Source organism: Gymnodraco acuticeps, unplaced genomic scaffold (genome assembly GCF_902827175.1).
Source record: "Gymnodraco acuticeps unplaced genomic scaffold, fGymAcu1.1, whole genome shotgun sequence".
NCBI classification, from domain to species: Eukaryota; Metazoa; Chordata; class Actinopteri; order Perciformes; family Bathydraconidae; genus Gymnodraco; species Gymnodraco acuticeps.
The window spans coordinates 162,765-182,500 of NW_022989748.1; the positions used below are offsets into that span (position 1 = coordinate 162,765).

Sequence of the window (19,736 nt, forward strand, 5' to 3'; positions counted from 1 at the left end):
CTGAATGGTCCTTGTGGTCAGATTGTTTGTAACATTCATGTCAATAACAAAAGTATATTGAATAGTTTTGTCAAGGCTACATTTTAACAATACCCTGACAATTAAGCAGATTATTGTACAAAATAACACCAAGCATATATACCTTGACTATTACACTACTGTTCATTTAGTAAACCAAATGAAAAGAGCATTTCCCAATGAAGCAACATCGATAGTATTAGAGGTTATTTGAATTACACAAATCTTTGGAAAATAGAAGCATAAAACCATATTTATTTATTGGCGTCCAGTGTGCATTAAAATGTGACAAAAGACCAACAAAGAGCAACTGTCTTTTAACATCTTTATTCTTCTTTTTTCATTATTTTTATTTGTATTGAAATTCTTACTCTGTGTCTTCTGGACCTCTTTTCTTTTTTTTTAAACGGCGTATGTCATCTAAACGCGTCTAAACAAAATCACCAAAAATGATTTCATGTTGTACAATCCACCTGGCGGACATTCCTATTGGCTTCACCAGGGCGCCATTCACCACAACACTGTGAGGAAGTTCCATTTTAAACAGATTTCACACTTGCTAAGAACACACCGGAGTACTTGTTAGGCTGCATGGTTGTAAAAGGAGAGCTCAAATACTTCAATAAGTTACAAGTGCACAAGTGTGTTCTTAACACCTAAATACAACAGACATTATCACTGTTAATACTACAAATGAATGGTGACATTAAGAACATATATGTTCAGGTCACAAGATAATGCCTCTGCATTTTAAACCATAAGTGGCTGAGACTAGAACATGACATCTGGGTTTCCTGAAAAGCATCTTCACATAATACTACCTTTTCGACTCAATGGGAGATTATACTTGCACTAAACAGGCGATGTTTCAAGGAAAGCCAGACCGCAACAAAGATTTATGGTTAAAAAGAACTTCCTCAAAAGACGTCAACCTACAAAGAAGAACAGCAAGGAAGCCATACTGCCAGCCACATGTTCCATACTGCTTTATTCTGATTGGCCATGACAATATTGTCCCCTCACTTTCCCTCCTGCAAACAGGACTGAATGACACCACAGGTTACTGTACCCAGTAGACACAAAATTCCTCATCCTCAAAAACATGAAGAGAAAAAAAAGAGGAGAGGCTATTTGAAAACCTGATTTGGATATGGACACTTGATCTGATGCTGGACAAACCAAATGATCCGGCAGAAAGAGGCAGTGGCTGTGTTCCAGACCAAATACTCCCCTGTAACAAGGTTGTTCACTACACCCCATAAATCTAAATTGAACTAAAGGATGACGCCGTGAACACTAATAACTGAGATTTTTTTTATTAAAGGGCCAAAAATCTCTGACCTTGCCTCTATAATAATATTTGTCTTGCTTAACTCAACTGGATGCATGATTGAGAAACTCACGCATCTGAGAAAAGATAAACATGGACTTCCACATAAATTGGGAAAATAACTTCTCATCCATGATTACCTGTCTGTTCAGATCACTTCAAGAACAAGTGTGCAGGGAGGGTGGGGTCTGTATTTAGTTTGGAACGGAGCCGCCGCAGATACAAAGAAGAGCCCACATTTATAGATGCACAAGAGCTGTGACGTCGCCATGAGCTTATTACGTCATAGTAGCAAACGGGTGTGACTGACCGTAATGACACAACAGAGCAGCTGCAGAAACCCATCAAGTCCCCTGAAATGTTAGTCATTCTTTAAACTGTACTATTGTGGAGACCTTTGATCTACAGACGATGTTTCTCAAATCTGACAGCACACAAATTAACACTTAAGTGAAGCAATTTCTCCAAGTTTATTATTATTAGGTGTTTTTGGATTGACGCTTTGTCCTGGTTTCACTCCTTGGTAGCTGCCTCAGTTCCAAGGGGACATCGATGAGATCTGCATACTCTGTAAACATCAACAGTGCCATCTGAAATGCGATGATGAGCTAGCGCCCGCAGTAAGGGCGGTGCTGGTATTACACCCCTCCCCCACCCCGTTCCCAATGTCCCTCAGTTTACAAGAAACAAACAGGAAATAAAAAGATTAAAGAAACAAAAAGAAAAGAAAAATAAATCCCCCCACCCCCAACTGGGCCTGTCAGCGCAACATTGACTTCAAGCGTGTAGGAGTGTGTGTGTGTGTGTTGTGTGGGTGTGAATCAGTGTGTGTGCGGCCGTGACCGCCAGAGTCTCTGAGAATATGTGAGAACTGGTGTGTGTGCGTGCGCGTGGAGGCTCCATGGGGGTGAGGGGGACTCCTAGTATTTCTTCCCCGGGACAAACTCCTTCGCCTCGGGATTCAACATGCTCTTCCTCTGCAGACAAAAACACAAACGAGAGTAAGAAAATCTTTCTTTTCACTTGAATGTATTCTTTAACCATTAATTTTCTAGAATAAGCAGTTGGTGTAGGAGAGGTAAAAAATAAAAAATCTGTCCCATACATTTTTTTTAAAAAAAACGATTCTTTTTAAACCTGAACCCCAGAGATATTTACTTTAATAAGATATAAAAGTGAAATCTGCATAATTGAGATGCTGAATACAGACAATTGTATTTCTCTTTATGTGTAATTAAATGCTCCTTTGACTCACCGCCACTTCCTCCAGGTTGTGGTGATCGTTGACGGACAGCCCGTTGAGCTGCTGCTGCAGCTGCCCCACCCCCTGGTTGTTGAGGTCACGTGAAGGGATGAACCAATCCTGGTCCTCCTCTTCCAGCATTTCCTGGAAGCAGCGTTCCAAGAACTCCTGCTCCAAGAGCTCCTCTTCCACCTGGGGGGGGAAATAGAACGATGAGTGTTGACATTGGTGGGCAAAAGAGCAAGGGGAGGAATATAGGAGAGATCATTTGCATGATATGTGGGTAAAAGGTCCCCTAAAGAGGAATCTTGTCGGTAATGTAATGGCACTTGATTCATCCAGGCGAGCAAGAGAAAAGGATGAGATACAGAAAGAGAAGGAGAGGGTGGGAGGCATAAGCATGTATTTATACAGGATGGCCTCAGTGAGTGAAGAGACAGGAGGAAGGAAGGGGGGGCTGAGTTGGGTAAGACGCAGTAGGAAGGGGCCGAACAGCAATAAGAAGCAGAGGGAAAGTGGAGAGGTCATTTCGAGAAATCTATGTGTTTTGGAAAAACAGAAAGGGCAGACGCCAAGTAAAAATAAGAAATAGGAGTGGAATGAAACTACGAAAGGACCTCAATCCAAACTTAAAAATCGGTTGGAATATTAGGAATTGTCCATGGTATGAGCACTCACCTGTCTGTTATACTCTTCTTCGTTCTCCATCCACATGTACTCAGCGAAGGGATTGGCGTCGCTGCCCTCTCCTGCGTGCCCATTGGCCACCGGCTCCTTTCCCTCCTTCCCTGGAGCTCCGCCTCCCGGTGTCTTGGCCACCTCTGGACCGCTCATCTCTGCCGGCTCTGCACGACAACACAGGTACAAAAAAAAGTGTGTTACAGCACTGGTCAAGACGTTAAAATAAAAATACAAACTTTAAGGGTAAATCTTCTCAAAAACTTCATAATGTAAAGTATATGTAAAAAAATATGCTCAAACCAACTAAAACACCCCGCAAACATCTTTTTGCTTCATTCTTAGAACGGCAGATCACTTTGACTCGTTCATTAGCCCCCAGCCGAGTCTTAGGCTGCAGCCACACGAATACGATACGGGTCGTATCTGCTACAGTTCTCTATCAGATAGACGGTTCGGCCACACGAGGCCGACATGGAAACGCAGAAAACGAAAACGGGTCCCAAGGTGGGTAGATCTGCAGACGAAACGCTCTGGGGGGCCAAAGGGCTCCGTGATTACGCCCGATACAATCCTTTCCTGATAACGATGACGCAATAGCCCCGGTGTTTCGAGCCAGGTCCCGGTATCTCGCAGGAAAGTGAGTGCACCCAGCAGGAGCTTCTAGCTAGATTTGATCGATATGGACATAAATGCGAGTGAAGTCTAATCGGACAGGAGAGGAGACACGCAGCCCTGCATGATAACCTGCAGCTCTGCCCGCTGTGATGGAGCGATGAGCAGAACAAAACACACACTTCAAGTTAGATCATCACCCTTAGCTATTTTAATGACCTCTCAAACTACCTAAACTAGTTATAAATATGTTTATTTTTACTGTTGGGTCACTCATTACTGGATCAGCAGCTGCATGAGACCACGGATACTGACGGGCTGTCAGGAGAGGGGGAGGAAAAGAGAGGCTCCGTCCTCCGTGTTTTATTCTTATATAGTCGTTATTCATTTGTTTTAAAGCTCAATAAATAACAAACAAGACCTTTGACCGGCACTTTTCTAATTTTGTCAGGAACATTTCAACTTTAACGGACATGTTGACCGGCGAAACCCCACCTCTGCTGCTAAATCCAGCGTGGAGAATAAACAGAAGGGCAACCATGCATGTGCGAGAAGTTTTCTTCGCTGCTTTTGGTGTATTTTGTGGCAGAAGTACAGCGCCACTTACAGGCCCGGCATATGTACTACAGTGTCTCCAGCAGTTTGAGCGGTCTCGTGTGGACGGACACGTTTCTGGTGCCTATTGCGTATGGACGGAATACTTTTTTGACAACGATTTCGGTGCGTTTCTGTTATCGTCCTTGTGTGGCTGCTGTGGCTCGATTGGCTGTTAAATTAACATTATCCCAGCTGAAAGGCCCAGGATCCAAATTGGACAAATGTGCAGCATCTCAAACACATCTTTAGCTACAGCGGAAGAACTGCTCCCACGGGTAATAGTCTGAGTCTTGCTGCTCATAACCAACAAAAAACTGCCAAAGAACAATTTTCCATATCTAGGGATGTGAAAAAGAGACTGAGTGAAATATGCAACACCGTCTGGGACTGATCCTCGTCTCTGAAACTTCTTTGTGGTAACTTAAAATGTCATCCAAATATAAATTAATGACGGCTTAATGAAATGTTTGGTCTTTTAAGACTCTTATCAGTTTTCATGTTGGTGAATTGAAGTGCTTCTGTGAAAAAGGCCAGAGTGCATTATTAGCAAGGAAAATACAAACTCTTGAGTTCACTGACATTTCCAGGCAAACAAACACCCAGAGAGCTAAAACCATTTGGATTACGCAAATATAAAGAGAATATACTAGTTAACTTCCTCGTTTCAATTGACAGTTAATGCTTTAGTGATTACAATCTAAGTCATGGGCAGCAAAACCAAGATATGTAAACACGACAGTGGAAAGTAAGATAAGTGTTAGTAAGACTAGTAAATGCAGAGGCTGCAGGTGTTGCGAAAGGACATCTGTCCTTTAGCTTTTAGCTGGAGATTTATTAGCAAAGCACTTCATTCAAGAAGAATACAAATTGGAATTATTTTTAGTTCAGATCTTTCGCTGTCTTTCATGAAACTGGCATTAAATGTGTGCTTTTGTCGTAGCTTGATGGGTTAGGAAAGTAAATGTGTTGCATGTGTCATTAACTGATTTTCTGTACGCATTCTTTACATCTTTCGCTCTCTTATGGAATACTTATTAGTTTTACTGTAATTAAATACTGCAGCTGCCTAAAGTATGCATACAATTGGAACAGACTATTTTACACTTAAATTTTGACCCCCTTGCTCATACATCGCCGTCTGTCAATGAGCCATCATCACTCGATGCTCAAGGCATTTCTACCGCCGCAAAAAAACCCCACAAACTTTCTTGTTCTGAAACACAAAGTGCCATGCTGTCTGCATCTCCCCATTCCCATCTTGGCTAAAATTATGATGACCTTCATGATGCCAGCAACAGCTGTCAGACAAACTATATTATGTGAATCATGTTGTCATATTAAGTTACACCATCAACAAAGGTTAATTACTTTATTTTTTCCAAACGTGTCAGAATGCTATATGCTGGTTCAGTCAGTTAGCATTAAATCCAACTGGTTTGCCACACCGGACAGGTCAAAACTGAAGTCGACTCTTTACACTACTTTGATATGGTAAAATAGATGATTAAACATAATATGGGCATCCCTTCTTTTCCTGCTCTGATAAGAAATTCCCACTTTTAATGACATAATCTTCAGACTGCCAGCCAGCTCCAACAGACTTGTCATGACTCAACTGCAGCCCAGCATTGGGGGGGGGGGGTGATCTCAACAAGGCTTCGCGCAAACGCAGCCCCAGGGTCGGCCTGATGCAGACACATGATAGCAATGTTTGACTCCCAGCAGCTTAACACACAAGATATCCAAATACAGGTTACATATACACCTATTCCAGCTGCCTCTAACGCCACACAGTTACGTACAATCGTCCATCAGAAGAGTTTAAATAAACGTGTATAATCTAAGTAGGTTAGTAGACTAAGAGGAGAGTCTGCCTGCCAGGCTCAGAGCTGTCTGTGTTTGTCTGTCTGTGGATAAACCAGTCTATTAATGCAGTGAATGGATTCACATGCTACCAAGGCAAATAATAAGTGAGGCAAGGAGAGTGAGATGGTAAGAAAGAGCATTTTGTAAAATAATACGACAAGCCTACATTTTATTCTGCACTAGGTAAGCAAGGCGCCAGCATGTTGGACGTGTTTGAAGCCTGCATGTGTGCCAAACTGCCAGTGTGTTCAAACTCCCTTTAACTGCAGTCTATAAAGTGTTATGGAACAACAAAGATGTAAATCGCCAAAGTTAAACGGAGAGTTTAAAAAAATTCACTTCGGATGTGTTGCACTTAAAGGGAGGCAATCCTCATGACACGCATTTTTAAATAATTATCATCCGATAAAACAGACCAGTCTCTGCCAGTCTTTCTTTTTTTTATCCGATGACGTTATCAGTGATTTTAAGCTGATTGATTACCGAAATAACATCAACCCTGTGGGCGGCGCCATTTTGACTCGTCACATGACTTATTTTACCGGAAGTGACGTGAACTATGCGTTTGGTGTCGAGGACAAATTGACGTATGTGCTTTGTTCATGTTGTTTACTCTAGTTACTCTCACAATTCTATTGAAATATGCCTCATTGTATCTCCAAACATTGCCACAATTCGGATAGGAACAATCCACGGAATGCTCGGTTCCATCTGTTGCCAACGGGTAAGCGTAGGAAGTACGTTCGGAGGCAAGGGCTAGCGAAATGTGCTCGGCCCGAACCGAAAGATCCACAGGCGCATGTATGCAGCGAACATTTCAAGTTTCCGGACGACTACTCTGAAAGTATGATGAAACATAAAATCGGATTTATTAATCAACCATTACTTAAGCACATTACGCTGCAGACTTTACTTATTGTTTACTACGTAAGGAAGCAGGAATTTCAGGACCCAGAGCGCACGGAGCGGACAGCAGATAACGGAATTGCAGTTTTATTGCTTATAGATTATTTCAAAGGGGACACAGCCACATTGGATATTAACCTATGGATTAACTACATCGAGTTTGTATCTTTCAGTGTTGAGGTGAGCACCGTTAGATTCTGTGTCTTTACGATCATAAACGATGTGTTGGATGTGCAGCTAGGATAAGTAATAAGGGAGCTAGGAGTGATTTTCGGTGCAGTAATAGGTTAGCATTTTTCGCTCGGGCTAATTCAGAGGCTCACTGTTAGCATTGTGTGTTTCTTTTGAAGAAAAAAATGAAAAAGATCAGTTAAATTAGTTTTTTTTCCCTTTATATGGATATAAAATATTCATAGTTTATTAAAAATAGTAAGGTTCCTTAGACGTTGTTTCCTGCAAATTACGTGATTTTGGCCCCGGAACCGTGGGGCCTAAGAGGATAACAGAGTATGTTTTTGATTTTTTTTTACAGTTGTATTTGGATGGAATGAATACCTATAGTGATAATTCAAAGTAAGTCCGCCTGGACTTTATTTTCTAAACTTCTTCCTCGGCTGACGAGTCCGAACTCAAATACTCCGCCATGTTTTCGTCCAATGAGCTGTTCATGTGTTTACAAAGTGAACGCATAGATGACGTCACGACCTAGTTTTTCGGATGTGACTACTGAAAATGGCAGCTGCCTGACGGAATACACAGGTTTTGATAAAAAAGAGCTATAAAATCATTATTTACCGGGGAATATCGCTGATTTCTTCAGGGTATGGTTTAAACATAATGTTTCACTAAATACTGAAGTTTTGATTAACTATCTAATGACTGGAGCCTTCCTTTAAGCATAATTTGATATATCAGGCATGATTGTGCAATTCATAGAGCAAGTAAATACACCAAAGTGATTTTTGTTTCCACATTTTGGAATGTGCTACTTTAAATTGAATATCATTGGGTTTTAGACTGCTATTTGAATAAAACAAGCCACTTGAATCATCACCATGGGTTTGTCGTAAAAGGCAATTATCATTATTTTCTGACAAGTTATAGAGTCCACCATAAAGGCCTAAACTGCTAAAAAAAATAGGATCAGAGGAATAAGAAAAATGGGGTGCAGCCCTATTATAGAGACTACAAAAAAGTATGAATCCATAATGGTTAATAATGACCATGTGATTCACCTTGTGAAATCAATTCCAACAATTGAGTCACTGTAAACAAGCCTCCGCTCAGGGGACATAGGAGAAGATTGCGCAGCGTGTGAAACAGCATGAACAAGGAAAAGTGGAGACAGAGAGCACAGTGCCATTATGTACTGCATGTAGCACTTAACATGTTCATGTTGCATAACCATGTGTCGGTCACCATGTAATATTTAGTTAGCGGGTCCTAGCGTCTTCCATGCCTGGGAGCAGAGTGTGATCTAAACCGATTTGATGAGGGTGAAGGATACACAATGGAAAGGTAAAATGCTGCTCAGCAGTAATAGAAAGATAAATATAATTCAGAATATCAACAAAAATTGTGATGCGATTAAACACTAGTACAGAGTCAAATGGCATTGTTTTATTTAGCAAAAATATGTTGCTTGTGCATTTTGTTGCGAGCAGTTCATGTTTTTCTAATTGACACAGGTACAAACTATGCACTGACATTAGATTACAATAAAAGAGATTTGTATTTTGATTTTAAAAAATTGGAGGTGTCTTTTGGTTTAAACGGAAGAGAAAATTCTAAATATCACTATTAAAACACTCAACAATGGCAAATGTTTATGATCAACCAATCTTGGGATCAATTTGGCGAGTTGATGGTTTTAGACAAAGAAAAAGCAAGTTAAAATGTCACATTGGTCTCTGGGTCACTGTGATATTTTCACAAAGATTATTGTTGCATGTACAGTCTACATGAAAACTAAAAGAAAATCATATTTATTATAAACAATTGTTGGTAGCCACCCTAAAAACAGATTATTAATAGTTGGATATGGATATTTTTCACAATTTCTTTTATCTAGGCAGATTTATCGATGACCAAAATTAATTGTAAAGCCTAGTTACAAAACTAGTACAAATACAGTCAAATGTTATGTTTTAAAAAGACATGTGAAAAAGAAAAGCGGATGGATACAATAAAAGAATCGATTGAATCACTGTTTTTGCTTAAAACCAACTGATTTTTATAAAAATAGTTGCTAATTATTTTACTGTCGATCTGAAACGACTAATCTATTGATCGTTTCGACCCTAGTTTATGCAATTAAATAAACTGTTCATAATATGCGTTTTTAAGATCCCATGATAACCCGCCTCATAACAGATTATGTAATGTAACATTTAGCACACCGTGTGTAATGGGATGTGTCGTAGTAGCTTATAGCATGCTAACAGCTAACAGGCTGAGCCAGGTGTACGGGCCTACCTGGAAAGTTGTGAAATGGCTGGGACGCTGTTAGCCGAGGTAATGCTAAGTGGCTAGCTCCCGGTAGCTGCGGATAGATAGATGTACATAGTGGTGCTGTCAATGCACGGGCCTAAGGTGAAAGCTATCCCACTAACAACAAAAGGGAAGCGGGACAGGGTATTTACAGTAACGTGATAAAGCCTGAAAACAGCTTAAATGGAAACAAGGCAATGAATAATAATGATACGATACGTTATTGCAACACTTTCACCGAGGTCAAACTCCGTCCCTGAGAGGATGCTTGAGGCCAAACAAAGTGGGAGCTTCGCTATGAGCTAGCACGCTGCTACAGCATGGCAGCATCACTGAAGCAGGTCAACAAAACAAGCTCCGTGCGGGGATTACAACACACACAACACGAAGCTTACAGATGTTTTAAAAGTCAAAGTTACCTGGCATCGTGCTCCTTTCAAAGTGTGACGTTACACAATGTTATTATAGCAACTATACAGCGAAGAGTGCGTGTTCGTCGTTCCTCCGGTGGGGATTACTCTGTGCTGCGATGCAACGTAGCTAAATCCTGTTAGCCACCTTGCTAGCGTTAGAAAGCTGGGGCGGTCACGTGGGTTGGGGGCTGCATTCGTGTTCTTTCAGGAAAGTGGGATTTCTAAGTTAACTTCACATGAAACCAAGCGGAAAATATTGTAGCCATCTTTACCTATCACAAATGAAACAAACTTAAAAACTAAGGCTATAACATTACTCCAAATTATAGCCTAAATTAAAAAGGTAGGTGCTTAATTATCCTTTTAAATACACAGAGAGAGGAGATCGGAGCTTAAGACATGTATTATTATTTTTAATTTACGTTTCTTAATGTAACATGGTTGTATTGTTAATATTAAAGTGTACATTGGTTTTACGTTTACAAAAGGAAGACATTCCCATCAGTAGTTTTGTGAGACAAATTAAGGAACATATACAAATAAATGCAGTGTTTGATCTGTTATAATCGAATAATCTAGCTAAGAATCCTAACCAAAAAGAGTTTTAGTCTACACAGATATAAAACAGGAAAATCACATAAGCAGGGCTGGAAAAACATACATTTTAGTTTCTTATTAATAAATGGCTTAAAACCATAAATTAAAGGATCAATAGTTCAATCAAACTGTAATTAAAAACTACCAAAATTGCTTGTTGAAGCTTTTCTTCTATAAACTAAGTATAAAAAGATTGGTAATTTGCTTGAAATCAGTCTGATAGTTATATGTGTGATATTGCAAACATGTGGCGTTACATGATCTAAAGGGAAACTCAAAAATATGTACATAGCATGCATGTGGAGAGCAAATGAATAACAAACTGACCAAAAGGGTCATCAGAATGAATTGATGTGTGTTCAAATATTTGCAGTGATGCACAGAAACAGACGTGTCCCGGATATGCAAGCAGCTCCATCATAACATCTGGTTATATTCCACCACAGTTGTTCCCTTCCTATTCCCCCCAGGGGCTAACGCTGCGTGATTAGATGATGGATCCTCCAAGATTGAACAAAATCCAGCTCTGATGCACTTTGAGCAGAAAAACACTGTAAATCACAGTTTTACTGAAAAATAGCCAGGAAACAAATATTACAACATAACCACCATCAAGCATGCCTGAAATAGATCTCATTACTTTATTCTCTGGTCATATGTCCTAGTGGTTATTAACGTTAGTTCATCGTTAGCTTTGAGTGACTGACATTGTGGTAGCCTGATTGATTCCTTTGCTTCTGAAAGCAACAACTTCTTTTAATTATATAAGGCCAACCAAGTGCGACCAGTCAGTATGGAAGTATAAAGAAGCTGCTCTCCAGAAATAAACATAATAAAACAGTTGATAGGAAACATAGAATAGGCTTTACATTGTTGACTGTTTATACTTTTTGCAAAGTGTGTGCACTTATAATGCTGAGGCTATAATGTTCAGATTTTGTTGAGACTGTAAGAGAGAAGTTTAGATTAGATTTTAAGGTCATTTCGGAGACTGCGCTTACTGTGTTATTGAGTCATTAACTGAGATAGGTTTCTAATATTTTGTCCACCATGTCTATGTCAATGAAGGTAGACTAAATATGATTAACAAGGCCATACAAATGATATAATTCATCAGAAAAAGAATTACCTTAGAGTCAATCAGCAAATAGAATAGAAAATGCATCACAATTTTCCAACAATTAAATTATCTTTAAGTTGCTTTTATTTTTCAGACAAACGTACCTTTACATTTAAATTATCTTCTCGAAAGAGGAGCCACATATCGTATCATATACAACTGGAGCCATTCTGACTTATGATCCCCCAAGGGGTTGCAGGATAAATGTGTAGAGATATCTGATGAATAAAAATCAAGTGACAAGAAAATAGATTTAACTATTTTTTCCATAATTTAATAAAATATTGCACTTCTAAAAGCTTTTTAGTTGAAACATCCCACAAGGAACATTCCATTTGGGTTACATGTTTGCAACATATGCAAACTAACATCACAACATGTAATCGTTTCAGCCGTACACGTCACAGTAACATTGAGAGGGGAAACTCGGGGCTCACAAAGGGTTCTTGAACGCAACATGTGAACAAACATCCCTCCGCCACACGACCACTACACTTTTTAGACACACATATGCCTGCGTGGCTTGAGAAATAAAAGCTTTTCTGCAAATAAATAACACATAATCAGCACTTAGTTCACTTTTGTTTTGAAGGTCAATTTAAGATATGATAAACAATCAGACTTTTAAAGATAAAGTCTGTTCTCTGAATCAGTGTATAAGTATAGTCTAGTAGCCTATCATAGCCTGTGTTACTTATCTAAGAATAGATAGCCTATAAATGCAACTTTTGAATACTGCATATGTTCCCTAACTTGACAGCGATCTCGTGTAATACTCTACTACAATACAGTTCTTTTTTTATTAAGAAACTTAAGTTTGTTTGCCTCCTTTTCATCGTTCTCATAAAAGTTCTCTCTTCTTCTCATGCTGATATTTTAGTTGGTTCAACACCATAAGTAATGTTAACAGTCACGTTGATTCAATCTATTAATAAATAGACCTCTATAAGGGAATTTGCACATAGTAATTGCTTTTCTGAATAACATTGTTCGCACGGCTAGCGTTTCTTGATTCTTTCTTCTCGCTTTGTTGCTGCTCTTTCTTTCTTTCTTTTTGGTAGCAAACAGCTAGCATCCCCCTTCACTCCAGCAATAACAACAGACTCACCAACTTAAAGTGCTCACAGGGGGAATCTGCAAACCAGCTGTCGGGGGAAAACGTCTTTCCGGTCCCGGGCGTCACAGGAAAACCACACAGTAAACCAATTATTCTATTAATCTCCAATTTACAAAATAAACACGTGTCTCCTTTGTCAGTTTCTTAGCGGTTTTGTCTAAGAAAACCCGGAGAAATCCACTGTTTCTCTGCCGAAACGTCGAGGGGGAAAAACGCTGTGTCGTGGGTCGCGTTTGTCCAGCTGTATAGCTCAATCATTGGTTGAAATCTACGTCAGTCAACGCTTCCTAATTATGCTATTCGTCCAGATGACCATACGCCCCACCCACCACATTTTACGTAAGTAAACAAAATATAACCCATTTGCCTCGCTGCCTTTTTTTTTGTAATCAATGAACCCCGGTAATATTTGACAACGTGGCTGTTCACTAGGTCTACAATTTCTTAAAAACACCACACTGTAGTTTTAATATTTTTAAAGCTGAAAAAGCGAAAAGTTGTCAACAGAAGATAAAGAATGTAATGTGTGAGTGTGAGCAGAGGCGTGCACATGCTTTTCAGGAGGAGAGGAAATCCACGATGTGTGTCACATTATCTATTACCGTCACATATAGTCTCATGTTCTTTAAGAAATACCCATTTAGTAGGCCATTCATATTTCTCTTTGTGTTCTTCTTCTCAACAGCTCTTTAGTATGAACAAAGGAAGTTAATTTGTTCCATTATTTATTCTTAAATCTGTTTTGCACAAAGTTCTTTTTAAAAAAATCATTATAGGATACTTGTTTTTATATTGTGATATTACATTTTTTTATATCACTTAGGAAACATTGCATTCAAGGCAAGGCAACTTTATACAGTATAAACATGACACTTTCCATACAGTGGTACATTAGTACATTCCCTAACAAGGCAGATAATTGAAATTAGGTCGGACAATAAGTAAAATGGTGATGCTAAATCTAGTCCACACTTGCAAATTAAAATTATAAAGGTGGGATATCCAGGTTTGATTGTGATCAAAATCTTACCGATCATACAGTGAATATTTATTATTTATTAATAGATAAAACTAGTTATCCACGACCTCTCAAAGGAACCTCAAGCCATCTTTTTGAATGGCTTTAAAAGGAACAAAGTCATAAGATTTAGCATAATTTCGTGCACTACTTTTTCTTGATGTTCTTTAAATACCCTGATGGCAATGAGTTGTTTCATCGGAAACTTCCACACAAACACAGTATTGTGGTTATTTGATAATTGATTGCTGACTGTCACGAGTCAAAAGTAGCCTTTAAAGCATATGCCTGTTGCTAATCATGTGTAAAGTGAACCTTAAGTTACAGTAAAAAAGGTGTTGTATGCTTATAGATAAATAATGTATGTATTTCTAAACTAATGCTGACATTTATTTTCTAATATTCTGTCTATTATCAATATAAATATGAAAGTTTCAATGATGTTTATGACAAATGGAAAAGTGCAATAAACCAGTGCTTCAATGTAGAATCTTGTTGCCCTGGAGGATTTTGATGAACTAATTTCCAAACATTGAAGTGCCCTCCTATTAATTACAGCAACAGAGACATTTTTCTCTATGTGTTTTGACAGTAAAATTGGCAGTGGCATGTCCTACAAAAAGGTAAAAGTATCATCTGTTGGTTTGATTCGAAGCTGACACCTTGTTTCTATCAGAGCCTTTTACAGCCTCTTTTTTTAGATAAATCAAAATTATGAGTTTCTCCTTTTTCCATCATGCAGGTTTAGAGATCCGACAATGTTTTTAGTATTGACAGCTATTCATCAGAACCACTGTTTGGCATAAACAAGAGGACGACAGTGGTGTGTCTTCCTCACTCTTTGTTTGATATAACCTTCGTAGTTTAGTGAAAACAGTATTAAATTGCTCATTTAGTTCTGGGTTCTGGCACGTTAACACTCCTTTTCTAAGCCTGAACTGCCACACGGATTCAAATAATCCATGACGCGCTATTGTTTTCTAAATCCTCATTCAGCCTCTGTCCTTAATAACGACGCAGGTGGAATGAACAACACTACAACATTCACCTGGAGCAGCTGTTCTCTTGAAAGCTAAAGGAGAGGAGATTGAGTGGTAAATAGGAGGGTGCATTACCCTGAAATCACAGTGGAGGGCGACTGTAACACACAGTGTGGCTGTTGGGCAATATGCTGTCAATGTGGAGCACAAATATGTACCCCTATGTACATGAGAAATACTGCACCACCATTACCAATAATACTTGTTGAAATTAGTAGCTACTAAATAAAGTACTCCATAAAAGTGGGACCAATCTAAAAGAGGGACTCTGTCATGCGACATTTGGGGATCTTTTCTGAAGCGGCTTAAGGACAGCTCACCAAATTCAGGTCTATTTTTATGCACATTGTTTTATATTTTAACGATGCTGATGATGTACAGATTTATCTGCTTCTCAATCAAAATGCCAACTCACTACAGCAGTTAAAGGACTGCTTAATAGAGATTAAATCCTGGCTGAGCCAAAACTTGCTCACCCTCAATGAGAGCAAGACCGAGGTCATTTTTTTTGGACCCCAACCAACAGTCTCCCCGGTTGATATTCTGGGCTCCCTCAATAAAAATATCCTCCCCTCTGTTATGAACCTTGGAGTGACCTTCAACAACGCCTTTAAATTTGATAAGCAGGTTAGCACCGTAGTCAAGACCTGCTTTTTCAAAATACGACTATTGGCTAAGACCAAGTCGTTTTTATCTTTTAAAGACCTAGAAAGGGTTATTAATGCCTTTGTTACCTCGAGACTGGATTACTGCAACACTCTGTATGTGGGTATGGACCAGGCCTGAATTAAACGCCTCCAGCTAGTTCAGAACGCAGCTGCACGTCTTCTCACTGGCCATAAAAAACATGACCATATCACCCCAATTCTGGCTTCATTGCACTGGCTTCCAGTTCGGTTCAGAATAGATTTTAAACTCCTTTTATTTGTTTTTAAAGCCCTAAATGGGCTGGCTCCTGCCTATATAGCCGAACTCCTCCATCGCTACACCCCATGCAGAGCCTTAAGGTCGGGTGATCAGCTGTTGTTGATAGTGCCTAAGACCAGGCTTAAAACCCGAGGGCATCGAGCTTTCGCAGCGGCTGGCCCTAGGCTCTGGAATACTTTGCCCCTCCATGTGAGGTCGGCCCAGACCCTGGGGGTTTTTAAATCAACACTTAAAACTCACTTTTTCTCTCTGGCTTTTGTTTAATTATTTATTTATTCATTCATTTATTTATTTATTTATTTATTTAGTTATTTATTTATTCATTTAGTTCTTTATTTTAATATTTATAACATAACATAGGATTTCATAAAGTATTTTTAAAATAGTTTATACATTATTCGAATATAGGAATAGTAGATAGGATTACTTAAAATATAGTACCTTATATTTCATATTTTTTCCCTTTAGACCCTTGCGGTTTATTCTTAAAAACCCTTACCCACCCCCCATTTTCCCTCTGCTGGTCTATGGCCTTGTAGAGGGTAACGGGGTACAGAGTCGCTTAGATAAGCGGGGAGTGCATCTGACGAAGAGATAGGTTGTTGTGCTCCCTATCTCTGTTTCTTATCCTATATCTAATAGAACTGCTCGGGTCTTGATAGATTGAGTGGGGAAGTTCATGAGATCTTTCTAGAGGGTTATCAAGAATAACTTTTATCCAATGACCTTTTCCCTCTCTGTCTGTGTCTGTGTATTCTCTTGTACCGATTAACCCAGCCAAATCTTTTTTCTTGTTTTGTATCTATATCTACGCCGGGATCCGGAGTCGAGGCTGATCCTCTTGCTGTAGTCCTGTGTCTTGGATCCTCCATCCTGAGTTCTGGATTAAGTCGTGGACTTCGGGTCGTGGCTGAACCTGTCTCTGCGGTCCTGCCTTGGGTCTCGTCATGCTGCTTCCCTGATGGCTTCCACAGGATTGTAGCTAACATCCTCGTGGATTCATCTTCTTATTACAGACACATGCATTTCCTAACATTCTGTCTATATGCTGTAAAATGTATTATCTCTTCGATTTACACACGGCATCTATTGCACGTCTGTCCGTCCTGGGAGAGGGATCCCTCCTCTGTTGCTCTCCCTGAGGTTTCTCCCATTTTCCCCTTAAACTGTGGGTTTTCTCTGGAAGTTGTTCCTTGTACGATGTGAGGGTCTAAGGATAGGGTGTCGTTTTTCTCATACTGATATTCTGAACAATCTGTGCTGTTGTATTAGCTGTAAAGTGTCTCTACTGTAGGCTATTTTTATTATATGTACAGCACTTTGGCTCGGAAAAAAAAAATCGTTTATAAATGTGCTATATAAATAAAACTTGATTTGATTTGATTTGACAAGGCAGGTAAATATCACAGCTCCAGAGTTAAGTGCTGAATACTCATTGAAAAACAAGTGACTGTACTCTGTACTTATACCACTTATTTTTTCTTTTTTAGGTGGTGGAGGAAGAACAACATGTTTGCAAGAAGTCAAGGTTACACAAGGTTAGTAGCTAACATAGAAATTATAACTTTGGGGGTAAATTATTCTTTTAACACACTGCCTAGACCTTCATACTGTCACAGGAGAACACAGCAATATATTGCATTTACACGTACCAACTGTTCTCACACTATTGGTTGTTTTTCATTCTCCACTCTGCTATAACATGACGTCCCCTCCCTCTTTTCTCTCTCCCCTTCTATAATTTGCTATTGAATTATAAATCATACATTCCCTTCCTGTGCCTCTCTCTCCGCTTTGCGCTGCCTCTCTTTTTATTACACGATAGCCCAGACCTGATGTCAGAGGTCAGTCATGTTTAATATGTGCGTGTATCTTCTACCCCAGCCTTTCCTGTGGCCCTGGGTCCCCACCCCAGACTTCACCGGTAAGTGGGTTTGTCCGATGCCAATACATGGACAAATGCATGCATACACTCGCTGAAGCATACGACACCCAAAGCTTGAACACAAGCAGGAAGTATCCTGTTAGCAAGCACACTAAGGTACAATATAGCTTTATTATTTCTGCAAAAAGTAATTTTCCTGTTACGTGCTCCCTTCCTGCACCTGGTCTGCCCCCTGGCTCCGCCTCTGCCCAGGTGTTCCCAATACCACTCAGAGAAGGATGTCTCGCCTTTCCTAACGCCGGGGGACACTCTCCTCAGAATACCCCTTTGCCATTTAGTGGGGGTTGAGCTATAGGCTATATTCTGTAGATGTGTTTATGTTTAGCCTGGAGGACCTGGTAGTCCAGTTTTCGCGGCTTTATTTTGTTTCCCATAGGGCTTATATTTGACTTTTGGTTAGGGGGGAGCTCTGGGTCCTACGGCCCCTGGTGTGGCTGGCTCGGGTTCCCTCCGTCTTTTTGTTCCTTTTGGCCTGTCCTCCAGACCTTTTTTATTTCCCCTTTGGCTTGTGTAAAAAAACGGCTCATTAATAATAAATGTTGGTTACCAAGTACTGGTTGTTTCGTGTATTTTTCATGTTACGGGTCTCAGCACAAGCCACTACGGCGGAGTTGAGGCTGTGGCCGTAACACATGTGCTTACAGTTCGAGGACCTGGTAACACTCATCACTGAGGGGCTCCAATAAGCAACAGGCCTACAGTATGTTCCATTTTAACAAGGCTTTGGTGAACATGGAAATATATTCCTGCTTCACATTTGGAAAACAAAGAGTCTCGTGCAGATATTTCATCTCCCGCTCTAATGATTTCCCGGTGTGTTTTTCACTGGACCGACCCCTTGTGTTTGCTTTGAAAACAGTGCATTACCTGAGAAAGACGATTTGTTTCACAGGCATTTTTATCACTCAAAATCTCACAAAGGCTAAATATGAGGCTACCACAAGCGTCAGGTTAGCTTAGCACAAACGTTATAGTCTGTTTTTGTTGCTGGTAAGTGGATTTGTATGTGCCAAGTTAAATGAGCTGGTAGCTGGCTGTGGCCTTTAGCTTGGTGTACCAATATTAGCATCTAACCCTAGCAAGCCTACAGGAAAAATGTATTACCCAAAATGTCAAACTAATTCTTTAACACGCAGTTGCATAAATGTTTGTTGTCACCATGTTGCTATCACCATGACATAAACAACTAAACTGCCTTTAGATCATGTGACTTCCGTGCTTGCTATCTTGAGGGGAAGTGACAGGTTCTCCTTGGTGCTGTGCTGGAGATTGGGGTCTATTTAGAGCAGCTGGAGGAAGAACAGTATCTGTGTGTGTGTGTGTGTGTGTGTGTGTGTGTGTGTGTGTGTGTGTGTGTGTGTGTGTGTGTGTGTGTGTGTGTGTGTGTGTGTGTGTGTGTGTGTGTGTCTTATGGGTGTGCTTTCCTCGCTCTAGGACTTCCAGGGTCCCAGAGATAATATGGAATTCATGAGAGGAACGCCGGCAGGGGTTCCTTCCTGTCAACTGACTCCATCACTTCCTGCGTTGGGCTTCCTGCGCCTGGACCTCCAAGGAGAAGAGTGAGGCTGCATTGACCACAACAAAGGACCTGTTTCATGATTTAGAGTCACTGAAGTGATGGAGAAGCTTGACTGCGGCCCCCATGGTGGTTTCAAGCAGGTCTAATACAGATTAGAATAAGAGTGTCATGCACAATTCCCACATTTTGTAAAAGCTAACATTTGAAATGCTGCCAACCAATTGCTAATTGCAGTCATTAAAAAATGAATTGTAGCAAATGAATGTGGGCGAAGGATCGAACGAAATTGATTAAACA

General features: G+C 40.0%; 2 protein-coding genes across 14 annotated transcripts in view; one reads left to right on the forward strand and one right to left on the reverse strand.

The window, feature by feature from the left end:
* Nucleotides 1–329: 329 nt before the first annotated feature.
* Nucleotides 330–13,243, reverse strand: paip2b (poly(A) binding protein interacting protein 2B). 4 transcript variants are annotated; one of them, XM_034218453.1, is made up of 5 exons: nt 12,982–13,221; nt 9,729–9,795; nt 3,270–3,436; nt 2,604–2,783; nt 330–2,325 (listed from the first exon to the last, which is right to left on the reverse strand). In XM_034218453.1, exons 3-5 carry the CDS (start codon nt 3,423–3,425, stop codon nt 2,269–2,271), a joined length of 393 nt encoding a protein of 130 aa, XP_034074344.1. In that variant the 5' UTR covers nt 3,426–3,436; nt 9,729–9,795; nt 12,982–13,221; the 3' UTR covers nt 330–2,268. The 4 variants fall into 4 exon arrangements, with proteins under 4 accessions (XP_034074344.1, XP_034074258.1, XP_034074316.1 ...); XM_034218367.1 differs by lacking the exon at nt 12,982–13,221 and adding an exon at nt 10,163–10,325; XM_034218425.1 differs by lacking the exon at nt 9,729–9,795 and having other exon boundaries at nt 12,982–13,243.
* Nucleotides 13,244–17,224: 3,981 nt separating this feature from the next.
* Nucleotides 17,225–19,736, forward strand: part of hspa12b (heat shock protein 12B) — an 18,170-nt gene continuing 15,658 nt past the window's right edge. Inside the window, exons 1-3 of one of the 10 annotated variants that reach the window (XM_034218635.1) lie at nt 17,225–17,513; nt 17,860–18,016; nt 19,355–19,736. The exon at nt 19,355–19,736 is cut by the window's right edge and continues 1,681 nt beyond it. The gene's annotated coding sequence lies outside the window, so the exon portion shown is untranslated. Of the gene's footprint in view, nt 17,514–17,859 lie in introns of all 10 variants that reach the window. The other 9 variants (XM_034218798.1, XM_034218864.1, XM_034219101.1 and 6 more) reach the window with 9 other exon arrangements.

Excerpts from the sequence above, each read along its gene's own strand:
- paip2b (XM_034218282.1), bottom strand. Across the intron at positions 2,784-3,269 it reads AAGAAGAGTATAACAGACAG|GTGGAAGAGGAGCTCTTGGA; the intron begins GTGAGTGCTCAT and ends TTCCCCCCCCAG. Across the intron at positions 2,326-2,603 it reads ACAACCTGGAGGAAGTGGCG|AGGAAGAGCATGTTGAATCC; the intron begins GTGAGTCAAAGG and ends TTTTGTCTGCAG.